At 40.0% G+C, this 14,984-nt stretch overlaps 1 protein-coding gene across 7 annotated transcripts in view; it reads left to right on the top strand.

Annotated features, from left to right (window-relative positions):
- Positions 1–14,984, top strand: part of ACTR3B (actin related protein 3B) — a 61,213-nt gene that overhangs the window by 24,290 nt on the left and 21,939 nt on the right. For 3 of the 7 annotated variants that reach the window (XM_030854285.2, XM_030854291.2, XM_030854295.2), the window contains 2 exons: positions 5,618–5,742; positions 6,409–6,519. The exons of 1 other annotated variant lie outside the window; for it this stretch is intronic. In XM_030854285.2, the coding sequence (XP_030710145.1) occupies positions 5,618–5,742; positions 6,409–6,519 (236 nt within the window). Of the gene's footprint in view, positions 1–2,472; positions 3,530–3,686; positions 3,866–5,617; positions 5,743–6,408; positions 6,520–10,447; positions 10,498–14,984 lie in introns of those variants that run through there. 3 more of the 7 variants (XM_030854284.2, XM_030854293.3, XM_030854287.3) reach the window with 3 other exon arrangements.

Below are 14,984 nucleotides of genomic sequence, written 5' to 3'. Positions count from 1 at the left end.
TTCATATTTTGCAGCATTCTTTGGTACATACACACTTAGGAGTGCTCTGTCTTGACAGATTGACTCTTGCTATTTAATGTCCCTTTCTATCAGTGGCAATTTTCTTTGCTATAAAGTGTACTTTTTCTGATAGCAGTATGGCCACTCATACTTTCTTTGATTAATATTTTTGTGGAGTATCTTTTTACATCTTTCTAGTTTTAACCTGCATACAGGCATACATTGGAGATGTTGTGGGTTTGGTTCTAGACCACTGCAATAAAGTGAATATCACAATAAAGCGAGTTACACGAAATTTTGGTTTCCCAGTCGATTTTAAAGTTATGTTTACACTGTACTGCCATCTGTTAAGTGTGCAATAGCATATGTCTAAAAAAACAGTGTAGGTACCTTAATTAAAAAATACTTTATTGCTAAAAAATGCTAACCATCATCTGAGCCTTCAGCAAGTCATAGTAGTAACATCAAAGAGCACTGATCACAGATCCCCTTAACAAATATAATAATGATGAAAAAGTTTGAAATATAGTGAGAATTACCAAAATATGGCACAGAGACATGAAGTGGGCAAATGCTGTTGGAGAAGTGGCACCAGTAGACTTGCTCGACTCAGGGTTGCCAGAAACCTTCAATTTGTAAAAAAAGACTAAATAAAAGCAAAACACAGTAAAACCAGGTGTGCCCGTATATTGTTAGATTTGAAGAGAGTTTCTCGTAGACAATGTAGAGTTCAGTCACGTTTTTTTAATCCACTCTACCAATATCTGTCTTTTAACTGGTGTGTTTAGACTGTTACATTTATTGTGATTATTGATTAGTTCTTTTTCTGTTTGTTCTTTCTGTTTTTAATTTCTTTGTTTTGTTTTGTTTTACCTAACTTCCTGTGGATTACTTGAATATGTTTTAGAATTTCATTTTGAGTTACCTGTGGTGTCTTATTTATTTATTTAGGTTGCGCTGGATCTTAGCTGTGGCACGCAGGATCTTTGTTGTGGCATACAGGCTTTTAGTTGCAGCACATGGGAATCTAGTTCCCTGACCAGGGATCGAACCCAGGCCCCCTGCATTGGGAGTGCAGAGTCCCAACCACCGGACCACCAGGGAAGTCCCATATCCGTGGTGTTTTGAGTGCTTCTCTCTGTGTAGCTTTTTAAGTGGTTGGTCTAGTTATTATCTTATATGTACATAGCTTTTCTTAGTCTGCGGTGTCAGCATTTACCAGTTTCAGTGACATGTAGAAACCTTATCTCCCTTTATGTCCCTTTACCCTCCTCCCTTTCTGTTTTAATTGAGGTTATACATTGAGAAGCACATTAGCATTATAATTTTTGCTTTAACTGCCAAACATAATTTAGCAAACACAAGAGGAGAAGGAAAGTAATTGTAATTTCCATATTTTTGCTCTTGTTCTTCCTTCCTTCCTGATGTTCCAGGATTCCTTCTTTTATCATTTCCTCTCTGTTTAGAGAACTTTCTTTAGCCAGTCTTTTAGAGTAGAGATGTTGGTGACAAATTCTGTTAGTTTTTGTTCATCTGAGAATGTCTAGATTTGCTCCTCATTTTTGAAGGAAATTTTGCTGAATATAGAATTCTGAGTGGGCAGTTCTCGCAACACTTGAAAATATGCAACTTCCTTTTGGGCTACCTGATTTCTGATGAGAAATTTGCTGGAGGCATTCAGAATTTTTTCTTTGCTCTTTAGTTTTTGGATTTTTTTTTTGGGGTTTATCCTCTTTAGAGTTTATTCAACCTTGAATTTATAGGTTTATTTTATTTTTTTTGCCAAATTTGCCAAATTTTTTTTTTCTTTCTCACCACGCAGCTTGCAGGATCTTAGTTCCCCAACCAGGGATCGAACCCAGGTCCCCTGCAGTGGAAGCACGGAGTACTAACCACTGGCCCACCAGGGAATTCCCAAATTTGACAAATTTTTAACCGTAATTTCTTTGGATGATTTTCCAGCCCTACCTCCTTTCTCCTCTCATCTGGGACTCGGAATACATGAATATTAGATGTGCTGTTGTCCAGCCCACGTGTCCCTGAAGCCCTGTTCATTTGTTTTTCAGTCTGTTTTCTCTTTGTCGTTCAGGTTGGGTTATTTCTGTTGCTGTCTTCAAGTTCATTGACTCTTTCCCCTGTCGTTTTCTGCCGCTGAGCTCATCCATTGACATTTTAATTTCAGGTATTGTGTTTTCTGGTTCTAAAATTTCTGTGGGTTTTGTCTTTATATCTTTTATCTTTGCTGTGACTTTGTGTTCCTTTGCTGACTTCCTTTTATTTTTCATTTGTTTCAGGTGCATTTGTAGTTGCTCACTGAAGCATTTTATGATGGCTCCTAAAATCTTGTTTGGTAATTCTGTTATCTGTGTCATCTCAGTGTTGCTATCTATTGATCATCTTTTCTCATTTCACTTGAGGTATTCCTGGTTCTTGCTATGGTGAGAGTTTTTTTTTTTCTATTGAAACTTGGACATTTTGGGTATTATATTATGAGATTCCAGATCTTATTTAAATCTTATGCTTTGGCAAGTCATTTCTGATATCGCTCCAGCAGGGGAAGGGGGATACCCTTTGTTAATGCCAGTTTGGGGCTGAAGTTCAGGTTTTCCTCTTGGCCTTTGTTGACACTCATTTGGGGAGGGGCTCCATGTTGCTGCTGAGTGTGGGCGGGGGATCAGACCCCTGACTAGGCTTCTGCAGGTACCATCCGCCGGAAGGGTGAGGGGTGGAAGTGCTGACTTTCCACCAGGCCTCCTCTGGCAGGACCCCGGTGTGGAGGCAGAGGGGTGGGATGAGTCCTGGCTCCTGCGTGGTGTCTACACTGCACGTGGGGGGTTTGTTTTTCTGTCGTGTTTGATTGGAGTCGGGCAGTTGTATGTTTTCACTGCCCCTTTCACCTCCTTTGGCTGGAGACAGCAGGCTTTTGGGGACTGTGTTTGTTTGTTCCCACTGGTGTTTCTGGGTTGTTGGCTTCCCTGGCAGCCAGCGTAGGACACATCAAACAAACGAAAACCTGGAAGTCACCAGCGTGTTGTTCCTTGGGTCCTGAGGTCCCTAGCCAGTCTGCTGCTTTCTCTTCACCTCTCAGCATTTTTATGTTTCTTTCAAATATAAAGTCCAGGGATTCTAGCTGTGCTTAGTGAGAGGAGTAGAGAAAAGTATGTTTACTCCATCTTTCCAGAAGCAGAAGTCCAAATTTAATTAACTTTGAATAGGTAATACATTCATGTGACATACAAATTAAATGCTGTAAAAAGATGTACAGCGGAAATTAACTCTCTACCACCCACTTCCCCTCTTAGATGGCAACTACAGTTTCTGGTTTCTTCCTTCCTGAGGTAACTGTACATGTACCGGCGAATATACACAGACGTGTTTTTACCTAAGTGGTGGCGTACCACGGACACCATTTTGCACCTTGCTTTTTTTCTCCTGACGCTCCATCTCTGAGAACGTTGTGGGTCACTTCGTGAACTCCTGTATTGCTTTTCGTGGCCTCATGATATTCCATTGCATGGAGATGCCACATGTATGTAAGCAGTTGGAATGTTTAGGTGCTGATCCTGTTATCTGTTATATATATATATCTATATCTATATATATATTTGTTGTTATCTATATATTTGTTGTCCTTTCCATCTTAATGTTCTCCGCACACTTGTTGTCTTTGTTTACACCTGAGTCAGGGTCCTGTAGGAAGCTGTGGTGTGCTGGAGAAAGCTGCGGGTGATTTAGATCTGTGTGCTACGGCGAGTCATGTGTATACTCCGTGAATACTCAGAGGTGCTCACTGATAGCTACTCTTTAGACACATTTCTCCGTCATGTTCTCAAGGACTATTTGGACCACATCTTGCTTTTCATAGGTATGAACAAAAGATTTTGAATATAAGCTCTATAAAGCTTTACTCTCTTTCATGGCTGTAGTTGCTTCCGTGTAATAGTTAAAAGAAGCACGCTTTATGGTTTGTTGTTGCTGCTGCTGCTAAAGGCCACTAAAACATAGATCTCCTGTGCTTTGGGGTCAGAGTACTTACATCTCCCTTTTGGGAGGGATAAGATTTACTTTGTTCTCAGGTGAATTTTTGAGCGTGGTAGCTTCATTCTCACTAAGGTTAGCATTGTTTTCTTTAAGGTGGTGAGTTTTCACTTGGTTCGATATATTGCCCTCAAATTTTTGGCAAACTTGAATGAAGTCATGAATTGAAGGATCTTTTTGTCGTTGTCTCTTTACAGTCTTTTAAGTTGACTTGGCCGTTTAATTCTAAATTCGGGCATAGTGAAGTTTGGTCTTGCCCAGAGGGTGGAATCTGGCACTGCCACACTGTGAGGAGTTTTGAGGTCTGCTGCAAGCCCTCTCTCCAGGGGCCCTTGAAATGCTAACTGGCGCATCGGATGATTCTGTGTCAGTGCGCCACTGGATGGCGCGGTCGGTGTTCAGAGATGGGTTGTGTTGGTTTCCACAGGTTGGCCCCATTCTTAGCCTCATGGCCCTGATGGGCTCACTGCTTCCGACATGGATGCTTTCTCTAGGCTCAGCCCCTAGCATTTCCTGCAGAAATTCTGTCCTTTAGATTTGTGCCACCTTTCGTAACTTGAAAGCTTCGAGACTAAATGTGGCAATGAGTTGGAGTGAGAAAAGGAGATGGGCAAAGTGATTTCTGTCCTTTTTTTTTTTTCCACCTCTTTAGCCTGTTACTTAAAGATAGCTTTCTGAGAAAAAGGATTAAAATTCACTCCCGTAGCTTTCTTGCTATTCTTCATTTGTAATAAATTGGGGATTTCAGATAATCTACCTTTAAAAATAATTGTATTTGTTTTCTAATTTGTTCTGGAACAAATTTGATGAAGAGTAGTTTTTAGGAACTCAGAGTTTAACCAGGGGTTAGGAGTTTAAATGGAAAATTGAATCTTTGTGAAGCTTTCCACATTTCATTAGATGTTAATTCTGGAGTTAAGTTTTATATGATTATTTACTACTAAGTATACTCCTAAGTATCAAGGTTAAGCTCTTATTAAAATAATGTTTCAAAAAAGCCATTAATATTTTTACATAATACAATTGTTTGATTATTGTACTTTTCTTTTTGTCAGATACTAGTCAGCAACCTCTTAATTGTTCTTTTAATGGGAAATCAGGTTTTTTTTTTTGGTAACAAGACTAAAAATATGTTTTAAATCTGACAGAGTTTCATGAAAATGACATGAGGCATTTTTCAGTTTACTCTTTTCTTCTGTATTATATTTTAAATTTTGTCTCCTATTTTATATTTTAAAATTTGTAATCTATTTGATACTCCATGGGCATTTCATTTACTATCTTGAGGAATTTTTTTCAGATGAAACTGAGAAATTTAGTAATGTAGCTTTTGTCAGCATTAAAAGCAGACCAGCTGAGTTCTTTTGTGCCATGCTGAAAATAATGCTGGAACATGGTAACTTGTTTCTGTGTTACTTTACGTACTCATTGGTAGAGTCTTTTCTATGAACACACTCGACTCCAAATAAAACCGTAATATTGAAAATTTACTTGTGCATACATAGGGATTTTATCATCCTCTCTTGACCATTGAAATGAATGAGTATGGTAATGGGCTCTTTGTATTGTTTTTCCTAAGGTATTGCCATCAGAGAGTCTGCAAAGGTGGTCGACCAAGCCCAGAGGAGGGTGTTGAGGGGTGTCGACGACCTGGACTTCTTCATAGGGGACGAAGCCATAGATAAACCCACGTATGCCACAAAGGTAAACGCCTGCTGGGATTCGCTTCTGTAAGTGCACAGCCAAGAGCAGAGCAGCAGGATGAGTGATGCAAAGTGGCGCTTTATGTAGAAACTGTACTTGTGAGTTGTAGAATATATTTTATTCTTATGTTTGAAAAGAGGCTTTGTTGTTGTTTTTGATGAAGGTACTTTTGATGTGGGGAATCGAGTGAATTTACAAGTGCAGAGTTGACTCAGGGACCGCTGGGTTATGTGGAAAGCAAGGTCTGCTCCTGTGGAAACCTGTAGGTTGACTAATTAACCTGTCATGTGGAGAGTTGCAGATTGATCAGTTAAAAAGAAACACTAAAGTTATTTAACTAGACATTTGTTCTAAAAAAAAACCACTCCCCAAACTCCAGATCGAATGGTATTGTAGATTAGCTCTGCTTTTCCATCTGTTATCCCATTGTTAAGATGATTCTTTGTGCTTAGAAATGGGTGGAGTAGAATATAAACAGTAATGTCATGGACTCTTTCTGGTAAAGTGCCTGTTGTTTCTTTCTATAAATTAACATTCACTCCATGCAGAGGAACACTGTTCAACAACTCGCTGTCTTCCATCTCTTCCGGGCCAGTGCTGTTGTTAAACTGTTGCTCTTACTGATGTGAACTGAAGCTTGATGTAGTTTGGTTTCTCTTGCTTTAGTGGCCAATAAGACACGGAATAATTGAAGACTGGGATCTAATGGAAAGGTTCATGGAACAAGTGATTTTTAAATATCTTCGAGCTGAGCCTGAGGATCATTATTTTTTAATGGTGAGTAACTGGACCTAAGAAGGGTATATCCCTGTCAATTCCAAGTTGCGTAGATTTTAAACCCAAGGTGTTCTTCCCTGGGGAGTTTTTAATGCCTGCTAAAGCTGTTTGTATGAATGGGGGTGCTTTTTGGGCAAATAACAGAAAGCTCAACAAAAATGCCTGAAAGCCAAAAGGGACTTATTATCTCATGAAACAGAAAGGCCAGAGTCAGGCCACTCCAGGGCTCGTTATTTCAGCAGCTCAGGGACGGAGGCAAGGACCAGCCTAGTTCAGTAGTTTGGCCTCTTGTGTTGGTTCCCCTCAAGCCCCAGGATGGCTGCCCAAGTTCCTTTACCACCTCTTGGTGTATTTGCTGTCAGAGGTAGAAGCACTTTTTAGGAATTAAGAATCCCTTTCCTAGAAACCTTCCCAGCAGATTTACCCCATCCGTCCATGCCTAGCCTGGTGCCTTGCAAGGGGAATGGAATTACCTTGACAGGTTTAGATTGATCAAGATTCTCTCCCTTGGGCTGGTGAGGGGACGATGTCTGATCACCTGGCCCCAAGAGGGTAGGTACGTAAACAGGCCTCTAACAGCAAGGAAGGTGGAAGGAGGAATGGATTTGGGTAGGAAACCAACTGTGCACTTGGATGTCCTCGGGAAGTAACCGGATGACTCTGATTTTTGCTTCTTTTATAGCAGAGGAAACTGAGTCAAGATGATATTTTGCCAGGGTTTAAATCGCACTCTAAAATAAAATTGAGCTGAGTTATGGGCCCTGATATTGTGGTACTTAATTGATCTTGTTCAAACAAAACAAAGCATTACAGAGAAATGAAAAGAAATATCTCTTGGTTATGGAATCTGTTCTGATTGTTCGACTCAACTTCACGTTTCCTTCCATGAAATGTTCTTTTTAAGTTAAAACTAATTACATGTACAGAACACTTGCTTTGTGGAGAGCAATTGCACATAGCATAAGCTGTACATTACAACCTCCATAATTTAGCTTTGGATTTTTTCCATGCAAGTATATTGTCAAAAGGTCCCTGATCCCCAATTATGTAGTTCTTTCTAATGTTAAATATGGAGTGTTCTTTAGAATTATCTGGCTTAAAATATGTTAACTACAAGGCTATTATGGTAGTTAGTGGAATCTGTATATTTAAAATCTATTACAACAAGTTCTTGAAAGTGCCCTGATCTTTTTTTCTGGCTATATCGCCGTAACTAGGAATTGCCAAGTGTGAATACTGTGTTTTACAGGCCACCATGTGTTTTCTCTCCTGTGCGTCTACAGTGGTTTATGTAAAATAAATGGAGCCAGGAACTGACAGTGTGTCTGAGTGGCTTTGTCTTTAAAGCCTCAGCAGATCACAGATTCCTACCTGTCCCATTTGGCGTCTTTCCATCTCTCACGCATTGCGCAACAACCTGTTGGACAGGACTTCAGGAGCGCATGCCGCCCAGCAGCTTCCTTCTGTCCACCTCAGCTTCCCATGCCAGGTGGTCCCCTCTCGCTTCACTCAGAGGGACGCTTAGTCCTAGCCTGTGGAGCAGACACACACCACCAGGACACAGCCCACAGGAATTGTTTCCTACAGGAAATTATTTTCTGCTTTCGCTGGCATTATAGGCTAGTAAGATAAAACCACTTTCTCGGAAGGAGTTGGAGGTGTTTGGTGTGAATATGAAAAAGTCCATTTGCCAAAAATGAGTACCTGTAATGAATATTCAGAAATAATCAAGTTTATTAAATTAAACAGAGAAGATATCGTGTTCTGTGTATTGTGCTTTGAATTTTGCAAGGTCAGTTCATTGCATGATGTGATTGAGGAAGTAATGAGAATGGTACATTGCTTTCAGGTTTATGCCCTTAGTCGTCAGTTAATGGAATAGTTCAAGGGGAGTAAAGCAGGTATAGAGATTTATGGCCGAGTCTAGAAGTCAGTTGAAGACATTTACTGAACTGCTGTATCAGATAATGCTTTTTGGTATAAGAGAGTCTAAAGGGGTTAAATTAAAGGTCCCTCAGTAGCCCCCCAAATTGTTCTTTCTGGCTGCGGTGAACAGATGCCTGAGCATATAGGTGAGAATGAGCTCATTACAGCTCACGTTTTTCAAGACGTTTCGGAGACTTGGCTGTATCGGTCATGTGGATTGAACAGATGGCAAATGGGAATCCTACTCTTTTCTCCAACACTGAAGTGCCCAGAGTTCAAAACAGAAGCATATATTTTAAAGAATTGCAGTGCTCTTGAGTGGAAATCGAGTTACAACTTTAGAAGAGATTGGCAGACTTTTTGAATACGAATCAAGGAGGAAGAGCAAGCAGCACGTGCTGATCAAGAATGCCTGAGAGCCAGGAGCCGGAAAGACGGACATCCCAGCTTAAAGAGAGAGAGAGAGAGAGAGAGAGAACCGCCCTTCCTTCGTCTTTTGTTCCATTCGGGTCCTCAGTGGCTCAGATGACACCCGCCCATATTGGTGAAGGCGTGTCTCTGTTCTCAGTCCGCTGAATGCTAATCTCTTCCAGTGACACCCTCACAGACACACCCAGAAATGATGTACCAGCTCTCCGGGTGTCCCTTAGCCTAGTCAAGCTGACCATGACATGTGGTCCATGACATGTGGTAAGTCCTGACTCGCCGTAATAGTTGCCTTCTTGGCTCTTGAGAATGAAGTAGACCTGCTGTGTCCAGTACGGAAGCCACCAGCCAGTGCGAAGGTTGACAGCCCTGGGTATGCTAAGTCCGTCACCCCTGGCCCACGTGCTTTCCACCTTACAGTACCTTATCTCCTCTCCTGGTCTCCCTCCCTTCAGGATTTATATTTTTAAAAAGGTTTCTTTACTGCAGTTATAGAGAGGCTTGGGGGTGGAACAGTATTAGGTACATGTGTTCAGTTTGCTGTCTTTATCCAGAAATATGGATTGGTTTTATGGAACGGATTAATTCTTTATTTTTGAATTCATACCAGATGATGTTTCACCATTATTATGAATAAATTTGTTTGTGTAACTTGCATTCATGTGATGTTTTAATCATATGCTTCAGTATTAAAAAAAAATAAGAAAAACTTGATATCTCCTATTTAGATCTTGTTGTAAATAATGGTTTGGGGAAAGTTTCATTTAAATTGGTCTCCTAAAGGAACAGTTACTGGTGGTAAACATAAAAGAAATGGAGGATTGAGGAAAAAATGGGTTTATGATTATGATTCTCAGAACCCATAAGAATATGCCTTTAATAATGCTGAATTTGATTCAGGAGCCAGGAGAGCCTAATTACATTGTAAACATTCCCTTAAATAAAAGTATGTAGGTTTTAATGTAAATTCTTCACAGATGGTGAATCGTTTGGCAGCAGGTAATTAAATATTGGTTTTAGCAAGTTAAGGGTTTTATTTTCCTTACATACATTTGTAGTAGGGAGGGCAGTGCTGGCAGGGCAGCATCCTGGTGTCTGTCATTAGCGGTCTCTGTGCTCTAGTATCTCTAGCGTATGGCTTTCATTCCACGGTTACCTGGTGACCCCACGCTGGCTCCTGCAGCTCCATCATCACCTCTGCATTCCAGGAAAGAAGGCATTAAGAGCAAGCAGAAGCGAGTCTACTGCTTGAGTCTGCCTTCACCCCTGTAAGGAGCTTTCCTAGAAGCCACATCCATCAGCTTTTGCTTCTTATTGGCCAGAACTTACTCACTTAGCCACCCCTGTCCGTGAGGAAGTCTGGGAAATGCTTTTCCTCTGGGCCTGTGATTGATCAGTGGTCTGTCATTAAGGCAGAAGGGAGAATGGGTACAGGGTAGGCAAGTTGCAGTGCCTTCCATAATGATGTGACTACAGGTATGAAGACAGTGGCAAGACGAGAATTCATTCAACTGTCTTCACAACTCTGGCTGGATGTGGCGAGTGTCATCCCCATCGGCAGCCAGAAGGCCAGGAAAGCCATGTCGAGATGCAGCTGCTTCTGCTCTGTGTTGCCGTCTTGCCTCTGTGAGTTTCTCCGTCTGGATAAATAGATCAGGAAGTTGTATTGGGAGTTTCTGTGGTCTTTACACACAGGCTGTAACCCAGGGTTTCACAACTCTTGTAAAGATTTTTTTTTATTATAGAACTGTAAGTGTGATTTAGAAAATTTGAAAGATATCTGTGGGACTTTTTACATCTCATTAACATAAATATTAACGTTTAGTATATCTTCATTTAATCTTTTCACCCATGTTTTTGTATGACTTTGCATTTAATATTGTGTCCTCTGTCCCTCTTCCCCCATTTTCTTACACTCTTTTCATAATCCTCATTTTAATGGCTATACAATCCTCTATCCAGTGAATATTTCCTGTTTAGCAGTTTCACTATTTTTAGATGTTTACTTTTGTTTCCAATTTCTTGGTTTTCTAAGAAGTAATATGAAGTAATCTTTGCACAGTGGTTTCTATATTAGCATTTTTTATATTAAAAGTATAAAAATTATATATAATTTGGGGGTACAGAAGTATTAATAATTTTGAATCTTTAGCATACCATTTCACGCTGAAATCTTCAGTGTACTAGAGGCCACATTATTAGAACTCTTGTCAGAATTGATTAATATTTTTGATTATTTGTTGTCAACTTGCATTTTTAATAACTTTGACCTTAAACATTTTTTCATGTGTTTATTAGCTGTATTTTCTCTTTCGTGAATTGCCTATTCATGTCCTGTGTTTTGTACATATCAGTGTTTTATTGCTTTTCCTATTGCTGTGATTTCTATGATCTTTTTTTTACCTAAAAGTTTCTTTTGTGATAAAATGTACATAAAATTTACCATTTTAACCATTTTTGAATGTACAGTTTGATGAATTGAGTACATGCACATTGCTGTGCACCCGTTACCACCATCCGTCTCCAGAACTTTCTCGTCTTCCAAACTGAAACTCTGACCCCATTGAAGAATAGCTCCCTCTTCCTGCTTCCTCCAGCCCCTGGCACCCCCCCCATCCTACTTTCTGTGTCTATGACTGTAACTATTCTAGATCCTCATATAAGTGGAATCTTACAGTATTTTTCCTTTTGTGACTGGCGTATTTCACTTAGTATAATGTCTTCAGGGTTCAGCCACATTGTAGCATGTGTCAGAATTTCCTTCTTTTCAGGGCTGAATAATATTCTGTTTTATATGTATCACACTTTGTTTATACTGTGAACTCTTCCTTATAATAGGAAGCTTTTGTCAGGAGCAGATACTTTGTTTCTCAATTGATTTTTTTTTTTCCCTTTGTAGATTATGTTTTCGAATCTGTAAGTTTTTATGTAGTAAACCTGTTTTCCTTTGATGTTTATACATAATTTTCATCCATTTGGGATATATTTGGAACTTCATTTGACACTGGACTTAAACCCGGAAGAATCCAGGAGCCAGGGTCAATCTACTTCTTGCTGGGAATGTCTCCTGTAGGCTCACTTTTTGCTTCAAACCAAATAGGCAGCTCTTAGCCAGTGGGGAAGAAATGTTCCTCGACTGTGCTCACACTTTTCATGCCTTTTTAGTCTTTTTCTCTTGATCCTTTTTTCCTCTCTGCTCAGTTTAAATGCTTTGTTTCTAAAGTTAACTTATTAAGGTGCTTGCATTTCTCTTCATGGTGAGAAAAGATTTTATAGATCTCTGTAGCTAATATATATAATTTCTTCTGGTGTGAATTACATTATTGATGGTATAGCTGACATTTATTCAGCGCTTGCTATGTGCCCTGCCCCTCCCCTCCCCAAGTATTTACATCTATTCACTCATTTATTTAATCCCACCAACAACCCTGGGAGGGGGTAGTTATTAGGCCTCTTTTTCAGATGGACAGGAGGTGCTTTAAGGAAATACATTGTAGCCAGTACTGTTGGAAGGTGCAGCTATTATTCATGTGCTTTAAATGCAAGAAATCTAAAATAGTAATCATAACACAGTGCCAGCTGTGTGCTGGGCGCTTTAAGGTATTAACAAATTTAATCTCAACCCCCTGAGGTAGGAATGTTAAAATAAGTTATGTTGTTGTTGGGTGACTTTCAGATCCCTTATTTACAATCTGCTTTTGATGACTTTATTATTTCTCACATATGTCTTAAGATTGCTTTCTCTCTCCCATCCAGGGAATATTATATATTGATTCTAATCACAGTAATTAAAACTTGGGGTGCTGCGTTTGAGCTTTCCATCATTGCTATACAAGAGTCTAAGCTAAAGGCCCCAGCGAGCTGACAGCCAGACTTGCTTATTTGTTTGAAGCGATGACATGCACAGCACAGAATTCAAAAGGTGCAGAAGGATTTCCAGTGCACGTGTGTCTCCTTCCCAGCTCTGTGCTGCCCCCCAGATCCCCTTCCTGGAGGAAAGCACCTTTACCGGTTCTTAACCAGAGATAATTGTGTGCAGGCATATGGATTATACATAATCTTGTTTTATAAAATGGTAATGAAATACACATATGGTGGTAACCTTGTTTTTTATTGTAAAACCTTTAAAAATTGTGATTAAAAACATATGAAATTTACTCCCTTAACCTTTTTTAAGTGTGTAGTTCAGAGTGTTACCTGTATTCGCATTGTTGTGTGACAGGTCTCTAGAACCTTCGCATCCTGCAGAACTGAAGCTCTGCCCATTGAACAGCTCCCTATTCCTCGCCCCCATACACCTTGATTTTTTATAAAAAAGTCGTTGATACAGAAGAACATTTAAGAATGTGTAAAGTGTGGAGATGCCTTTCTCTTTTCACTTAACTGTTTATCATAGAGATTGTTTCATACCAGCACGCAAAAAGCTCATCCTTTTTAATTGCTGCAAAGTGTAGCGTTTTATGGATGTGGCATAATTTGTTTAATCAGTTCCTAGTGATGGGCATTTAGGTTTTTTCTTTTTTAATATTTTATTTATTTATTTGGCTGTGCCGGGTCTTGGTTGCGGCATGTGGGCTCCTTAGTTGCAGCTTGCGGGCTCCTTAGTTGCGGCACACACGTGAGATCTAGTTCTCTGACTAGGGATCGAACCCGGGCTGCCTGCGTTGGGAGCATGGAGTCCTAATCACTGGACAACCAGGGAAGTCCCAAGGTTTTTTCTGATCTTGGAAGCAACGCCGACTTTGGACCTCTCTGAGGCACCTTGTTTTTTCTTGCCTAGACAATGTAATTTGATTTTGTTTCATGGTCTTAGCTAAGAAACTTTAGTCTTTAGTGAGTTTCTCACTGGTACTTGCTGATGATTTTAGTAACAGTAACTCACCACATGCTGTGTGCTGCCATGAGCACTTTATTTAGACTCCTGTGAGGTCAGTGCTCATTACACACTGAGACAGGAAATCACTTTCTAAACTTAGTAAAATTGAAGGTGGGACAAGCTCTCCTTTTAACCGGGCTGGTGTGGCCTGCCACTGTGCGACAGGTGTGTGTGGCCTTAGTTCAGCTGTTCTACTATATGCTTTGCTTTCTGGTTTTAATATGTTTTATTTATGTATTAGTATTCTAAGACTTATTATTTATAAAAATAATTCATAATAATTAATTAAAACTATTTAATGTAACTACCCTTCTGTATATTTACCTGTGTTTGTTTAGGTGTGATTACTTCCTACTGTGCTTAGTGATCAGGTTGGTACATTTCCACATTTTCTTACCTTTTCTTTCTTCCTCTGTCACCTGCTTTTGATTGATCATGTTACTAAACTTATTCTGCTATTTACAACTTTAGGTTTACTGATGTCTCTGATACTCTATAATAAGACAATTATCTTTTGATTCCATGGTACGAGGATATCACTGTCTATATTCTCTCCTTCCATCTATGCCTCTCCTTCCATCTGTACCTCTCAACTTGATGCTGGTTCTGCTGTTTTAATTTATAATGTTTGCATTCTGTTCTATAGCTGTTATTCCCTGGAAAGAAGAATCTGTATTCCTACATCTTAAATGGATTAATTGCTCACTGTGAATCTTTGGCCATACTTTCTGCATTCTTATCTTCTAATAGTTAATTCATGAAGGCTTCATAGGAACCAAATTCTCCCAAGTTCTTACATGTTTAAAGGTCCTTTGTTTTTGTAACATACTTGATTGGCAGTGTGGCCAGATGTAGAATTCTTGGGTCACACCTTCCTGCCCTGAAGACTCTGTAAGTGTGGCCCCATGTGTCCCAGTGCTACAAACGTATCTGTGTTGATGGCCAAGGCTGGCTGTACTTTTCCTGCTTTCAGGGTGTTTTAGGTGCTCGAACTAAGCATAACAAAATCCCACAGGCTGAGTGGCTTACCCAGCAGACATTTGTTTTCTCACAGTTCTGGAGGCTTTAGGTCCGAGATCAGCGTGCTGTCAGGGTTGGTTTCTGGTGAGACCTTCCTTCCTGGTGTGCAGATAGCTGCCTTCCCGCTGTGTCCTCATGCGGTCTTTCCTCTGTGCGTGTGCGAGAGAGAGCTCTCTGGTGTCTCTTCCTTTTCTTGCAAAGACATTGGTCCTCTCGA

Source organism: Globicephala melas, chromosome 9 (assembly GCF_963455315.2).
Source record: "Globicephala melas chromosome 9, mGloMel1.2, whole genome shotgun sequence".
NCBI lineage: Eukaryota > Metazoa > Chordata > Mammalia > Artiodactyla > Delphinidae > Globicephala > Globicephala melas.
The sequence above is the reverse complement of the archived record's forward strand: the minus strand, read 5'-3'. Positions and strand labels throughout refer to the sequence as shown.